The sequence below is a fragment of the Cetorhinus maximus genome, unplaced genomic scaffold (genome assembly GCF_964194155.1).
Source record: "Cetorhinus maximus unplaced genomic scaffold, sCetMax3.hap1.1 HAP1_SCAFFOLD_2643, whole genome shotgun sequence".
Taxonomy (NCBI): Eukaryota; Metazoa; Chordata; class Chondrichthyes; order Lamniformes; family Cetorhinidae; genus Cetorhinus; species Cetorhinus maximus.
Genome location: NW_027598577.1, coordinates 25001 through 41000, shown reverse-complemented (window position 1 = coordinate 41000; position 16000 = coordinate 25001). Strand labels below are relative to the sequence as shown.

General features: G+C 50.0%; 1 protein-coding gene across 1 annotated transcript in view; it reads right to left on the bottom strand.

Moving 5' to 3' along the window:
- Positions 1-754: 754 nt before the first annotated feature.
- Positions 755-16000, bottom strand: part of LOC144677538 (uncharacterized) — a gene marked incomplete at both ends in the record, with an annotated part of 32415 nt that continues 17169 nt past the window's right edge. The window contains 2 exons of the mRNA XM_078537607.1: positions 755-1057; positions 9451-9756. Of these exons, the coding sequence (XP_078393733.1) occupies positions 755-1057; positions 9451-9756 (609 nt within the window). The remainder of the gene's footprint in view (positions 1058-9450; positions 9757-16000) is intronic.

The following is a 16000-nucleotide window of genomic DNA, read 5'->3' as shown; positions in this document are numbered from 1 at the left end:
AGGTGCAGATGGCTCTAGTGGGGCTGGGGGAATACTAAAAGGTAGAGATAAACAATGGGTGGAAATACATTTAAAAATAATGGAAACAGGTGGGAAAAGAAAAATCTATATAAATTATTGGAAAAAACAAAAAGGAGGGGGAAGAAACGGGAAGCGGGTAGGGATGGAGGAGAGAGTTCAAGATCTAAAATTGTTGAACTCAATATTGAGCCCAATAATTTATACAGATTTTTTCTTTTCCCACCTATTTCCATTATTTTTAAATGTATTTCCGCCATTGTTTATTTCTACCTTTTAGTATTCCCCACCCCCCACTAGAGCCATCTGCACCTTATCTGTCCTGTCTTCTACTCTTAATTAGCACATTCCTCTAGATAATATCACCACCTTCAACACCTCTTTGCGCTTTTATCTGTGACAGATTTTGGTTATCTCCACCTATCACTGGCTATTTGTCCCAACAAACCCCCCACCTTAAACCAGCTTTTATATTTCACCCCTTTCCTAATTTTACTTAGTTCTGTTGAAGGTTCACGAGGACTCGAATCGTCAACTGTGCTCCCCTCTCCGCCGATGCTGCCAGACCTGCTGAGTTTTTCCAGGTGTTTCTGTTTCTGTTTTGGATTTCCAGCATCCGCAGTTTTTTATTTTTACTTTTAGATACGTTGCCCTCTGCCTCTTTGCCTCAGTCACTCATGTGGAGCGACCTCGAAACCAGAAAGCGAGGGTGGGGGGGGAAAAATCGGCGACTCACTTGTGATGGCGACCTGGACCCGGTCACTGTGAGTGGACGAGTGCATCTTGTGGTTGATCAGCACTTTGAACATGCAAGTGAAGTAGCCTTCCTGGTGCATGCTGATGTTGTGGATGGTCAGGATGGCGCTGGAGGCTGACGTCGGCCCCACCGAGGCCACCGGTCCCGACTCGCCCACTTTGTAGAGGTAGAAGGTGATCACCGCGAAGACGCTGGCCGATGAGCAGCGGAAGTTGACGGCCTCGCCTTGGACGAACATGCCGGACGTCCGCAACACCGAAATCGAGGGCCGCAACAGGACATCTGAGGCGGGGGAAAGAAAGAGAGAGTGAGCACGGGTGAATCGCTTTGCTCCAGAGGCCCGGGTCAAACCGTTTTGGCCGGGGTTGGGTGGAGGGGGGCATCATTGGATCTAGAAATTCGCCCCGGGTCACTTTTACATCGCCTATTCTAAATCCCGCTTGATTTCAGCTCCGCGGGCATGTTGATTGGACGGCGACCGGGCGGGGGATTGGACCAAGCAACGAATGCAACACGGCCTGTTCTCCATTCTTAGCCAGGATGAGTTTCCTCCCCATTCAGAAATATACAGAGCAAAGGTTACCTGTTTCAATCCCACGCTGTCCGAACATATGAAGCAGGAACAGGAGGAGGCCACTCGGCCCCTCGAGCCTGCCCCGCCATTCAATAAGCTGACGGCCAATCTGATTGTAACCTCAGCCCCACATTCCGGCCGACCCCCCCAATAACCTTTCACCCACCCCCACCTTGCTTAACCAGAATCTATCACGCTCGGCCTTAAACATATTTAAAGACCCTGTTCCCAACGCCTTTTGGGGAAGAGATTTCCAAAGGCTCACCAACCTTTGAGAGAAGGAAATTCTCCTCGTCTCCATTTAAATGGACGAACCCATATTTACAAACAGTGACGTCTATCACAGAATCACACACACAGTGCAGAAGAGGCCCTTCGGCCCATCGAGTCTGCACCGACACTGTGAGAAACGCCTGACCTACCTACCTAATCCCATTGACCAGCGCTTGGCCCCATCGCCTTGAATGTTTATGAGGTGCCAAGTGCTCATCCAGGTACTTTTTAAAGGATGTGAGGCTAACCCGCCTCCACCACCCTCCCAGGCAGTGCATTCCAGACCCTCACCACCCTCTGGGTAAAAATGTTTTTCCTCACATCCCCCCCTAAACCTCCTGCCCCTCACCTTGAACTTATGTCCACCTATGACTGACCCTTCAACTAAGGGGAACAGCTGCTCCCTATCCACCCTGTCCATGCCCCTCATAATCTTGTACACCTCGATCAGGTCGCCCCTCAGTCTTCTCTGCTCTTAACGAAAACAACCCAAGTCTATCCAACCTCTCCTCATAACTCAAATGTTTCATCCCAGGCAACATCCTGGTGAATCTCCTCTGCACCCCCTCCCGTGCCATCACATCCTTCCTATAATGTGGCGACCTAAGGTCTAGATTCTATGTCTAGGTTTAGATTCTCCCACAAGGGGAAACATCCTCTCCACATCCACCCTGTCAAATCCCCTGAGGGTCCTATATGCATCCATCAAGACGCCTCTTATTCTTCTAAACTCCAGTGAGGACAACTCTGGCCAAAGGCTCAGGCGTCACCTCTTACTTTGTAACATAAAACCACGTTCGGAGTTCTAGATAAAAAATAACAGAAAGTGTCGTAAAAACTCAGCAGGTCTGGGAGCATCTGTGAAGGGAGAAAAAGACTTAACGTTTCGAGTCCAATATGACTCTTCTTCGGAACTTAGACGCCAAAACTGAACAGCATACAAATATACGAATGAGGAGCAGTGGTAGGCCATTCGGCCCCTCGAGTCTGCTCCCCCATTCAATTAGATCATGCCTGATCTGATTGTAACCTCGACCCCACATTCCGGCCTCCCCCCCCACCCTCCGATAACCTTTCACCCCCCCCTTGTTAATCAAGAATCGATCTACCTCGGCCTTAAAAACATTCAAAGACTCTGCCTCAAAACTCCATTTGATATTTCTTACATCCATTGCACATTTACGAAGCTGAACTTTATCAGTCCAGTCATATTAAGTGCATTGCAACTTGTGATGTTTTCTTCTCTCTGGGGTTCATGAGTCTTTGGCACCCTCTTCCTCAAAAGGCCGGTGGAAGTAGAGTTTTTGAATATTTTTAAGGCAAGATCGATTCTTGGTAAACAAGGAGGGGTGAAGGGCTAATCAGGGAGAGGCAGGAATGTGGGGTTGAGGTTACAATTAAATCAGGCATGGTCTTATTGGATGGGCGAGCAGGTTGGAGGGGCCGAGTGGTCTACTCCCGCTCCTAATTCATACGTTCGTGTCAACATCGTTAGACCGAAAGCGGGATCATCTTGGCAAGTCACAACAGGAACTCACTGGGTAGAACATCTGTCTGACATAGAATTAGATAGCGCTGACTGCACTAAATACCAAGCACTGTGTGTTCGGCGCGGTCGCTCAGGCCCCACTCATTTTGCCCCCAACCATTTCCTTAGCCCTGGTGTTCATATCGCACACCTGTGATGCTACAAAGTGGCGGGACCCTTCCAGAAGGGTTCTGAAGTGGGGGGGGGCCCCGGCGGGTGAGAAGTTCCCCAAAATGGCCACTGTCAGATCGTCTCTGCCCATCCCACGCAGCTCCTGCTGAGCTAACTCAATTGGCCGCAAGAGGACGTAAGGACAGAGGCGGTGCGTAGTCCGCGGCTGGTCCGATCCCACCCATCCTGCGTTTACGCAGAGAGAAACAGGCTTAACGTTTCATCTCCGTATGGCCCTCCTTCAGAGCTGGACAGCAGTAGACATTTGATGCATTTTATACTGGGGGTGGAGCAGGGGGAACAAGGTGGAAGGTCGGCTATAGGTGTGATCTCAGGAGAGATCGACAAAGATGTCTTGGACGCAAGACGAAGGGAGTGTTAATGATAGCGTTAAAGTCTAAAGAAGATGTTGATGGTGGCATCAAGGTACAATAGCGGAATGTCTGAATAGCAGAAGGGTCAGCGTTCAGTGAGATCACAACATAGGAACAAGTGATAGATGGCCCTTTTTGGAGGGTGGGGTGTGGTGACTGGGGGTAAAGGATCAAAAAAAACTGAACGAATCAATCAATAAATAACGCATAAAAATAAATTTAAATTTAAATTCAACGTTAAAAAATGGATTTCAAAAGGGTGCGGTCGAGACGGAGGAGAGAGTTCATGGTCTGAAGTTGTTGGACTCAATATTCAGTCCGGAGGGCTGTAAAGCGCCCGGTCGGAAGATGAGGTGCTGTTCCTCCAGTTTGCGTTGAGCTTCACTGGAACAATGCAGCAGGCCAAGGACGGACATGTGGGCATGAGAACAGGGTGGGAGTGTTAAAATGGCCAAGCGACAGGGAGGTTTGGGTCATGCTTGCGGACAGACCGAAGGTGTTCCGCAAAGCAGGCACCCAGTCTGCGTTTAGTCTCCCCCGGCAATGCAGAGGAGGGGGCCACATTGGGAGCTGGCATCGTCCACAGACGTGTCGGGTTAAGTAGCCTCCGACACGGGTAAAAAAGGCAGGAGACGTTCCGGGAGGGATTTGAACCTGCATTAGCCTAGTGCATTAACAGTAGGCCAACAATGCACCTCAACTGCCTCCGCTACAAGTATACCCTTCCTTCAGTGAGGAGATATTAATGATACGCAGACTCACGAATGCCCTGTATCGTTGTAGCAAGCCCTTCCCTACATTTCTACCCCACTCTCCACCACCGCCCTTTCAGTAAGGAACCAGCATCCCATTTGCCTTCCTAATGATTGTCGCTGATGCTCGAGGAGGGTGGAACTGGGTGACAGCAGGGCAGATCAAAGGGTTGTGGGGTTGGAGGAGACTTCAGAATTGGGGATGGGGGGGAGGTGAGACCACGGAGGGGTTTGCAAGCGAGGGTGAGGGCAAACAGCACGAAATGTGGAAGAAGTAGGGTGATTGCGGGGGGGGACTGGGTGGGGAGGAACCCCAGCGTTGGCACCCTTAGCCTAACAGCCAACTCTGTGGGTTGCAGAGGATTCCATATAACACCACATTTGGCATAGAGTGACGGAGTGATAGAGCACAGAAAAAGGCCCTTCGGCCCATCTAGTCTGCGCCGGTCAAACAAGTACCTAACTAGTGCTGGCCCCTGGAGAGGGTCCAGAGGAGGTTCACGAGAACGATCCCAGGAATGAAAGGCTTAACATATGAGGAACGTTTGAGGACTCTGGGTCTATACTCGATGGTGTTTAGAAGGATGAGGGGGAGGTCGGATTGAAACTTACAGAATACTGAAAGGCCTGGATAGAGTGGATGTGGGGAAGATGTTTCCATTAGCAGGAGAGACCAGGACCCGAGGGGCACAGCCTCAGAGTAAAGGGAAGACCTTTTAGAACAGAGATGAGGAGAAACTTCTTTAGCCAGAGAGTGGTGAATCATTGCCACAGAAGGCTGTGGAGGCCAGGTCATTGAGTGTATTTAAGACCGAGATAGATAGGTTCTTGATTGGTAAGGGGATCAAAGATTATGGGGAGAAGGCGGGAGAATGGGGTTGAGAAACTTATCAGCCATGATTGAATGGCGGAGCAGACTCGATGGGCCGAATGGCCTAATTTCTGCTCCTATGTCTTATGGTCTTATGGTCTATTCTAATCCCATTTGCCAGCACTAGGCCCATAACCTTATATGCCAAGGCATCACAAGTACACAACCAAATACTTCTTAAATGTTATGAGGGTTTCTGCCTCTACCACCCTTTCAGGCAGTGAGTTCCAGATTCCCACCACCGTCTGGGTGAAAAAAATTCTTCCTCACATCCCCTCTAAACCTTCTGCCCCTTACCTTAAATCTATGCCCCCTGATTATTGATCCCTCTATCAAGGGGAAAAGTCCCTGTCTACCCTAAATACGCCCCCTCATAACTTTATACATGCAACACCAAAGCAGCGCATGCTAGTGTTTATACTATTTTCGGGGGGTAAAAAAACAATTAAACTCAATTAATAAAACAAGGGGGCAAAGTAAATGGCAGCCCCTTAAAGGGAAACTGCGAAAACAAAGAGAAACTCTGAAAGAAGACTAACAAAAATGAAATTTAAATACGACGAAAGGTGCCAACAAAGGTGCCAAGCCCCTGTGGTACCCACCCAAGCCTCGATCGTGCCCAAGTGTTTATGCTCCATTCAGGCCTCCCCACCTAAATCCCCCATCACCAGGCCTCACTCCCTGTCTACTGCAAACGTGTGCCCAGTGCCTTTGTCTGTTTGTTTAGCTTCCCCTCAAATGCATCTGTAGGATTCACCTCGAACTCTCCCTCAGGCAACAAAGCTCCATGTTCTCACCATCATTTGGGTAAAGGAAGTTCATCCCGACTTCCCGGTTGGATTTTCGGTAGCTATCTTACATTAACGGTCTAGTTAATGAAGAGCGCCCACCCTATTACAGCCTTTCGTAGTTTTAAAGACCTCAGCTCGGTCAGCCATCCTTTATTTCTTTCACCAAGGAGAAACGAGCTCCAGTTTGCCAGTCCTTCCTTTCCCAAAGTGCATTCCCACACAGTACGTGGGAGTGGACAGTGAGGCAATGCGTTTAATTGCCCGCCAATGCGATTCTGCCCAAGCTGACTTTTTACTTACCATAATGCTCAGCGGAGACAACCGTCAATGAGGAACAGTCAAAATTGTCATGCAAGACTCATTATTTGATGAACGCGCACTGTCAGAAACTTGATGCGGGCAATCTGCTAGCCTCAAGTCAAATTAACAAGGTGGATGCTGCGGAAGTAGCAGAGAATGGCAGCAGTGTACCAACAGCTGGTCCTTTTTTCATTCAATCGTGGGATGTGGGCGTTGCTGGCAAGGTGCAGCATTAACTGCCCATCTCTAATTGCCCCTGGAGAGGCTGGTGACCAGCTGTCTTCTTGAACCGCTGCAGTCCGCGTAGCGTGGGTACACCCACACAATCCACATGGTGCAGGTTCCAGGGAGTGTAGAGCAAACCATATTGCTGAGTGTCTGGAGTCATAGGTAGGTTAGACCACATAAAGAACAGAAGATTTATTTCCTTAAAGAGGATTGGTGAACGAGATGGATTTTCCCCCCCCTGGTCATCAATAAGAGATGAAGTTCCTGATTTTTAAAAATTTATTCACGAGATGTGGGTTTCGCTTGCTGGGCCAGTATTCATTGCCCATCGCTAGATGCCCTTAAGAAGGTGGTGGGTGAGCTGCCTTCTTGAACCACTGCAGTCCCTGTGGTGTAGGTACACCCACAGTGCTGTTAGGGAGGGAGTTCCAGGATTTTGTCCCTGTGGTGTAGGTACACCCACAGTGCTGTTAGGGAGGGAGTTCCAGGATTTTGTCCGTGTGGTGTCGGTACACCCACAGTGCTGTTAGGGAGGGAGTTCCAGGATTTTGTCCATGTGGTGTAGGTACACCCACAGTGCTGTTAGGGAGGGAGTTCCAGGATTTTGTCCATGTGGTGTAGGTACACCCACAGTGCTGTTAGGGAGGGAGTTCCAGGATTTTGTCCGTGTGGTGTAGGTACACCCACAGTGCTGTTAGGGAGGGTGTTCCAGGATTTTGACCCAGTGACAGTGAAGGAACGGCCAATATATTTCCAAGTCAGGATGTTGAGTGAATTGGTGTGGAATTTCCAGGTGTAGGTGTTCACATCTATCTGCTGTTCTTTTCTTTATAGGTGGTAGTGGTCGTGGGTTTGGAAGGTGCTTGTTAAGGAGCCTTGGTGAGTTGCTGCAGTGCATCTTGTAGATGGTACACACACTGCTGCTACTGTGAATGTGTGGCCAATAAAGCAGGGTGATTTTTCCAGGACAATGTCCAGCTTCTTGAGTGTTGTGGGAGCTGAACTCATCCAGGCAAGTGGGGAGTATTCCATCACCCTCCTGACTTGTGCCTTGTAGATGGTGGACAGGCTTTGGGGAGTCAGGGGGTGAGTTACTCACCACAGGGTTCCTAGCATCTGACCTGCTCTTGTAGTCGCAGTATTTTTTTGGCTGATCCCAGTTCAGTTTCTGGTCAGTGGGAACTCCAAGGATGTTGATAATGGGGGGTGCCATTGAACATCAAGGGGCGATGGTTGGGTTCTCTCTTGTTGGAGATGGTCACTGTGTGTCACAAATGTCACTTGCCTTGTCAGCCCAAGCCTGGATACTGTTCAGGTCTTGCTGCATTTGGACATGGGCTGCTTCAGTATCTGAGGAGTCGCGAATGGTGCTGAACATTGTGCAACCATCAGCGAACATTCCCCACTTCTGACCTTACGATGGAAGGAAGGTCATTGATGGAGCAGCTGAAGGTGGTTGGGCCTAGGACACTGCCCTTAGGGACTCCTGCAGCTGAGATAACAGACCTCCAACCACCACAACCATCTTCCTTTGTGCTTGCTATGACTCCAACCAGCGGAGAGTTTTGCCCGTGATTCCTATTGACTCCAGTTTTGCTAGGGCTCCTTGATGCCACACTTGGTCAAATGCTGCCTTGATGTCAAGGGCGGTCACCCTCACCTCACCTCAGGAGTTCAGCTCCTATGCTTGAACCAAGGCTGTAACGAGGTCAGGAGCTGAGCGGCCCTGGCAGAACCCAAACTGGGCATCAGTGAGCAGGTTATTGCTAAGCAAGTGCCGCTTGATAGCCCCTTCCATTGCTTCACTGATAATCGAGGGTAGACCAATGGTGTGGTAATTGGCTAGGTTGGATTTACCCTGCTTTTGGTACACAGGGCAACTTTCCCACACGGCCGGGTAGATGCCAGTGATTTTGATCGAATTCAGATTCCACCACCCACCAACTGTGGTGGGATTCGATCCCAGGGCCTCAGGTTTCCAATTCAGTGACATTCTCACTACGGCACCGTCACTAACTCCGAGTTCCTGCCCCCAGGCTTGGCCTGCGTGGTGCAGTGCATGCTCCTTGACAGCCGCAGTAAATGCAAACTTCAGGGATGCAACTAATGTCTGATGAGGGTTTCGAATTAACCCTCGGAACCAACTTTTACAGGGGCCATTTCCAAATGGCAGGGCAGAGATCGAGATCTCCCGTGTCCCTCTTGCACCCACTAAAGATGTTTTCTTTGTCCTCTTTATAATGTGTTTATTTTTCTGAATTGTATCATTGCAAAGGTAAACACTGAACAAAGTGATATTTTTTCTCAAAAGTGTCAGTCCGTATCTTGTTCTCAAGTATTTTTTTTTTTCATTTCAGCCAGTGCTGACCTTCAATCTGCTATTAACACCTACTCTAGACCAGCACTGTCCTTCATTCAGCTCTTTACACATTCTGCTATTTCGCTTTCAGACAGTGCTGACCTTTAATCTGCTATTAACACCTACACTGGACCAGTGCTGACCTTCATTCAGCTCTTTACACATTCTGCTATTTCGCTTTCAGACAGGGCTGACCGTTATTCTGCTATTAACATCCACTCCGGACCAAAAGCTTTAGCCTTTCATGCTCTCATTACCGCTTTCTTTGCCCCGTGCTCGGTGCCAGCTTTAACATTCAATCTACCCTGGGCCTCTAACCTATCCCCGGCCTTCTCTTTTGCTCCACCTGCCACTCCCCCCTTTCTCTACGTGTTCTTATTTCCCTTCAGGGGGAGGAGCCGAAACTCTTCTGCCAGCCCGTCATCTGAGCCCTGAAAGGGTTGACCAGCCTTACCTGTCACGGTCACTTTGACACGCTCACTCTCCGAGGAGTTGTACAGTTTTCCCGACCTCTTGAGCTGGTAGAGGCAGAGGTAATACCCGTTGTCGGCGTAGGTGAGGTTGGCGATGGAGAAGGTCATCGAGAATCCTGCCGTTGGCACGGCCTGGTAGGCCACGGGGCTCTCCCCGTCGACCTTGAGCAGCAGGAAGATGGCCCCGCTGAAGATGGAGGAGGCGGTGCACCTGATGCTCACGTACTCGCCGATGGAATACTTGCCAGATGTGCGGAACAGCTGGATGTGCGGCTTGGTCGGCTGGTCTGAAGGCGAAAAACGAGACGGGGTGGGGGGTGGGGGAGGGAGATTGGATGAAACAAGGAGGCGGCGAAAATCAGGTCACCGTGGGAATGAGACGCCAGAGAACGAGGTTGTTCAGGCCCTCCCTATCTTTCAACGGGCCGAGGCGTGTGGCTGAGGTGTGACCACTTTCGCTGCAGCTGTGCAGGTTCTCTGTTTCCTTCCACATTTCCCAATTGAATTGGGAACGGGGAGAAGGCAGCACTGCAGCGTTGTCGTCGGACCCACAATCCGGAGGCCCGGGTTAATACCCTGGGGTCATGGGTGCAAACAACTGGCGCAATGTCCAACTGGGGGCTGCCTCTGCCTCGACCCCCGTGGTCCCCCCACCCACCGTCTCACCACCCCCACCGCCCCCCACCACCCGCCGTCTTACACATCGTTTTTGTTCAATTTTTGTTTCACGACAGGAGTACAAATAGGGGATCGCTGGGGCACTGGGTTGAGTGGGAGGAGAGCGGTGAGCCCGAACAGGTCGGTTTCCAGTGGCCTTGCTCACTCTCCTTAACGGTACTGGATAAAGGAGGAGGAGAAGGGCTTCAACTGCCTGGAGAGAGGTTTGGGGGGGGATGGTGGGTATAGAGGCGTGGACGTGAGGGGAAGCCAGTCATAAAATGTAAAGGGAAGACCTGAGGTCCATTTTGGTTTTGATTCCCAGCAGGAAACGCCTGCTATGAATTTCGCCAGCTTTTCATTTAACCCAAAAGCAATGCAACCGAAATTCAGGGAAAATGCATAATAGGCATAATTGCTCATTGACACAATCGACCATGTGTAAACTAACATCAATTCACATTCTCCGACTTCTGTGCGCCAGGACTGCTATTCCGCTGCACTGAATGCCAGGGAAGTGAATGTCAGGTATAATTGGAGGCTTTAACATACATTTCACATTACCACAATTCTTCCCTCTCCCAGGTAAATGCAAAACAGTAGCCAGGTAAAGAGGGCAGTATTTAATGATTTTTTTTTCATTCGTTCATAGGATGTGGGCGCTGCTCGATAGACCAGTATTTATTGCCTATCCCTAATTGCCCCTTGAGAAGGTGTTCACCAGCTGATTTCTTAAACCGCTGCAGTCCATGTGGTGTAGGTACACCCACAGTTAGGGGTGGGAGGGAGTTCCAGCGACAGTGAAGGAACGGCCGATACATTTCCAGGTCAGGACGGTGAGTGGCTCAGAGGGGGAACTTCCAGGTGGTGGTGTTCCCATTTCTTTGATGCCCTTGTCCTTCTAGGTAGTAGCGGCCGTGGGTTTGGAAGATGCTGTCGAAGGAGCCTTGGCGAGTTGCTGCAGTGCATCTTGTAGATGGTACACACACTGCTGCCACTGTGCGTCGGTGGTGGAGGGAGTGAATGTTTGTGGATGGGGTGCCAATCAAGCGGGGCTGCTTTGTCCTGGATGGTGTCGAGCTTCTCGAGTGTTGTGGGAGCTGCACTCATCCAGGCAAGTGGAGAGTATTCCATCACACTCCTGACTTGTGCCTTGTAGATGGCGAATAGGCTTTGTGGCATCAGGAGGTGAGTTACTCTCTGCAGGATTCCTAGCCTCTGACCTGCTCTTGTAGCCATTGCATTTATATGGCTGGTCCAGTTCAGTTTCTGGTCAATGGTAACCATCAGGATGTTGATAGTGGTAGTTCAGTAATGCCATTGAATGTCAAGGGGCGATGGTTGGATTCTCTCTTGTTGGAGATGGTCATTGCCTGGCACTTGTGTGGCGCGAATATTACTTGCCACTTGTCAGCCCAAGCCTGGATATTGTCCAGGTCTTGCTGCATTTGGACATGGACTGCTTCAGTATCTGAGGAGTCGCGAATGGTGCTGAACAATGTGCAATCATCAGCGAACATCCCCACTTCTCACCTTATGATGGAAGGAAGGTCATTGATGAAGCAGCTGAAGGTGGTTGGGCCGAGGACACTACCCTGAGGAACTCCTGCAGTGATGTCCCACAGCTGAGATGACTGACCTCCAACAACCACAACCATCTTCCTTTGTGCTAGCTATGACTAACCAGAGGAGAGTTTTCCCCCTGAGTCCCATTGACTCCACTTTTGCCAAGGCTCCTTGATGCCACACTCTGTCAAATGCGGCCTGGATATCAAAGACAGACATCCTCACCTCACCTAGGGAGGTGAGATCTTTTGTCCATGTTTGGACCAAGGCTGCAATGAAATCAGGAGCTGAGTGGCCCTGGCAGAACCCAAACTGGGCGTCAGTGAGCAGGGTCTTGCTAAGCAAGTGTTGCTTGATAGCACTGTTGATAATCCCTTCCATTACTTTATTGATGATGGAGGGTAGGCTGATGGGACGGTAATTGGCAGGGTTGGAATTGTCCTGCTTTTTGTGTACAGGACATACCCGGGCAATTTTACACATAGCTCTGTGGATGCCAGCATTGTAATTGTTCTGGAACAGCTTGGCTAGGGGCGCGGCAAGTTCTGGAGCACAAGTCTTCAGAACTATTGCCGGAATATTGTCAGGGCCCACAGCCTTTGCAGTATCCAGTGCCTTCAGCTGTTTCTTGATATCACGTGGAGTGAATCAAATTGGTTGAATACTGGCATCCGCGATGCTGGGGACCTCCGGAGGAGGCTGAGATGGATCATCCACTCAGCACTTCTGGTTGCAGGTTGTAGCAAATGCTTCATCTATATCTTTGTGTGGGCTCCTCCATCATTGAGGATGGGGATATTTGTGGAGCCTCCTCCTCCAATGAGTTGTTTAATTGTCCATCACCATTCACGACTGGATGTGGCAGGACTGCAGAGCTTAAATCTGATCTGTTGGTTATGGGGGTCGCTTAGTTTTGTCTATCACTTGCTGCTTTATGCTGTTTGGTACGCAAGTAGTCCTGTTTTATAGCTTCACCAGGTTGACATCTCATTTTTAGGTGTGCCTGGTGTTGCTCCTGGCCTGCCCTCCTGCACTCTTCATTGAATCAGGGTTGATCCCCTGGCTTGATGGTAACGGTAGAGTGGGGGATATGCCGGGCCATGAGGTTACAGATTATCTTTGAGTACAATTCTGCTGCTGCTGATGGCCCACAGCACCTCATGGATGCCCAGTCTTGAGTTGATGGTCCTGTTTACGAAATCTATCCCATTCAGCACGGTGGTAGTGCCACACAACACGATGGAGGGTGTCCCCAATGTGAAGACCGGACTTTGTCTCCGCAACGACTGTGTGGTGGTCACTCCTGCCCATACTGTCATGGACAGATGCATCTGCGGCAGGCAGGTTGGTGAGGATGAGGTCAAGTATGTTTTCCCCTCTTGTTGGTTCCCTCACCACCTGCCGCAGACCCGGTCTAGCTGTTATGTCATTTAGGACTCGGCCAGCTTGGTCAGTAGCTGTGCTACCGAGCCACTCTTGGTGTTAGACATTGAAGTCCCCCACCCAGAGGACATTCTGCACCCTTTCCACCCTCAGTGCTTCCTCCAAGTGGTGTTCAACATGGAGAGGAGCACTGATTCATCAACTGAGGGAGAGCGGTACGTGGTCATCAGCAGGAGGTTTCCTTGCCCATGTTTGACCTGATGGTGAGACTTCATAGGGTCCGGAGTTAATCTTCAGGACTCCCAGGGCAACTCCCATCCGACTGTATACCACTGTGTCGCCACCTCTGCTGGGTCGGTTCTGCTGGTGGGACAGGACATACCCAGGGACACTGACGGTAGGGTCTGGGACGTTATCTGTCAGATCTGATTCCATGAGTTTGGTTAGGCCACGCTGCTGCTTGAGTTATCTGTGAGACAGCTCTCCCAATTTTGGCACTAGCTTGCCGGTGTTAGTAAGGAAGACTTTTGCAGGGTCGACATTGCTGAGATTTCCGTTGTCATTTCTGGTGCCTAGATCGATGCTGGGTAGCCTGTCAAGGCCGTATTGAATGAACGGCATGACACTAGGAAGTTCACAGGAACAAAGGGACCTTGGCGTGTGTGTCCATAGGTCTCTGAAGGCGGAGAGGCATGTTAGTGAGGTAGTGGAAAAGGCGTATGGGACACTTGCCTTTATCAATCGAGGCATAGATTACAAAAGTAGGGAGGTCATGTTGGAGTTGTATAGAACCTCGGTGAGGCCACAGCTGGAGCACTGTGTGCAGTTCTGGTCGCCACATTATAGGAAGGATGTGATTGCACTGGAGGGGGTGCAGAGGAGATTCACCAGGATGTTGCCTGGGATGAAATGTTTAAGTTATGAAGAGAGGTTGGATAGACTTGGGTTGTTTTCGTTGGAGCAGAGAAGACTGAGGGGCGACCTGATCGAGGTGTACAAGATTATGAGGGGCATGGACAGGGTGGATAGGGAGCAGCTGTTCCCCTTAGTTGAAGGGTCAGTCACCAGGGGGCATAAGTTCAAGGTGAGGGGCAGGAGGTTTAGTGGGGATGTGAGGAAAAACTTTTTTGACCCAGAGGGTGGTGAGGGTCTGGAATGCGCTGCCTGGGAGGGTGGTGGAGGCGGGTTAGCCTCACATCCTTTAAAAAGTACCTGGATGAACACTTGGCACATCATAAACATTCAAGGCTATGGGGCCAAGTGCGGGTCAATGTGATTAGGTCGGTAGTTCAGGTGTTTCTCACGTGTCGGTGCAGACTCGAAGGGCCGAAGGGCCTCTTCTGCACTCTGTGTGATTCTGATCCTGTCCAGTTTTGTTCCCTTGTCACAACTGAATGGCTTGTTGGCCATTTCACAGTCAACCACATTGCTGTGGTCCTGTAGTTACATATAGGGCAGATTCCCTTCCCTGAAGGGCATTAGTGAACCATCTGGGTTTTTACAACAATGGTTTCATGGTCATCATTAGACTTTTAATTCCAGATTATTGTCGAATTCAAATGCCACTATTTGCCGTGGCGGGATTGGAACACGGGACCCTAAAGCATTACCCCCGGGTTCTGGATCATTAGTCCAGCGACAAAGCCACTACACCATCACCTCCCCTCACGCTATTAAGATGGAGTTACAGCATTTTAACCCCAGCGACAGTGAAGGAACGGCCGACATATTTCCAAGTCAGGATGGTGAGTGGCTTGGAGGGGAACTTCCAGGTGGTGGTGTTCCCATGTGTCTGCTGCCCTTGTCCTTCTAGACGGTAGTGGTCATGGGTTTGGAAGGTGCTGTCTAAGGAGCCTTGGTGAGTTGCTGCAGTGCATCTTGTAGATGGTACACATACTGCTGCTACTGTCCGTCGGTGGTGAGAGGGAGTGGATGTTTGTGGATGGGGTGCCGATCAAGCGGGGCTGCTTTGTCCTGGACAGTGTCGAGCTTCTTGAGTGTTGTGGGAGCTGCACTCATCCAGGCAAGTGGAGAGTATTCCATCACACTCCTGACTTGTGCCTTGTAGATGGTGGACAGGCTTTGGGGAGTCAGGAGGTGAGTGACTCACTGCAGAATTCCAAGCCTCTGGCCTGTTCTTGTATCCACAGTATTTATATGGCTGGTCCAGCTCTGGTTCTGGTCAATGGTAACCCCCAGGATGTTGATATGTGTTTGTTTGTGTGTCTGTCAATGTGTCTGTATGTGTGTCTCTGTGTGAGAATGTGCGGGTGTGTGTGTGTATATATATGTGTGCCTGTGCACGTGTGTTTCTGTGAGTGTGTGTAATTGTGCTTTTGTGTGTGTTAGTGAAAGTGTGTGTGTGTGAGTTTGTGTGTGAGATTGTGTGTGTGTGTGAGATTGTGTGCATATGTGCATGTGTGTGTGTGTGTGTGTGTGAGCGCCTTTGTCTCTGTGTGTGTGTTTTTGTGTGTGAGAGAGAGAGAGAAAGTGTGCATATTTACATGTGTGCGTGTCTGTCCATCTGCATGTGTGTGTGTGTCCGTGTGTGCATATGTGTGTCTGTGTGTTTATGTGTGTCTGCGTTTCTGTGATTGTGTGCCTGTGAGTAAGTGTGTGTCTATGTATGTATGTGCGTGTCTATGTGTGTGTGTCTGAGTGAGTGTGTGCCTATGTATGTATGTGCGTGTGTGTATGTGTGTGTCTATGTATGTATGTGTGTGCCTGTGTGTGTGTGTCTGAGTGAGTGTGTGCCTATGTATGTATGTGCGTGTGTCTGAGTGAGTGTGTGCCTATGTATGTATGTGCGTGTCTGTATGTGTCTGAATGTGTCTATGTATGTGTGTATCTGCGTGTCTGTGTGTCCATGTGTGACTGAGTGAGTGTGTGTCTACTTGTGTGTGTGTGTGTGTGTGTGCGCGCCTG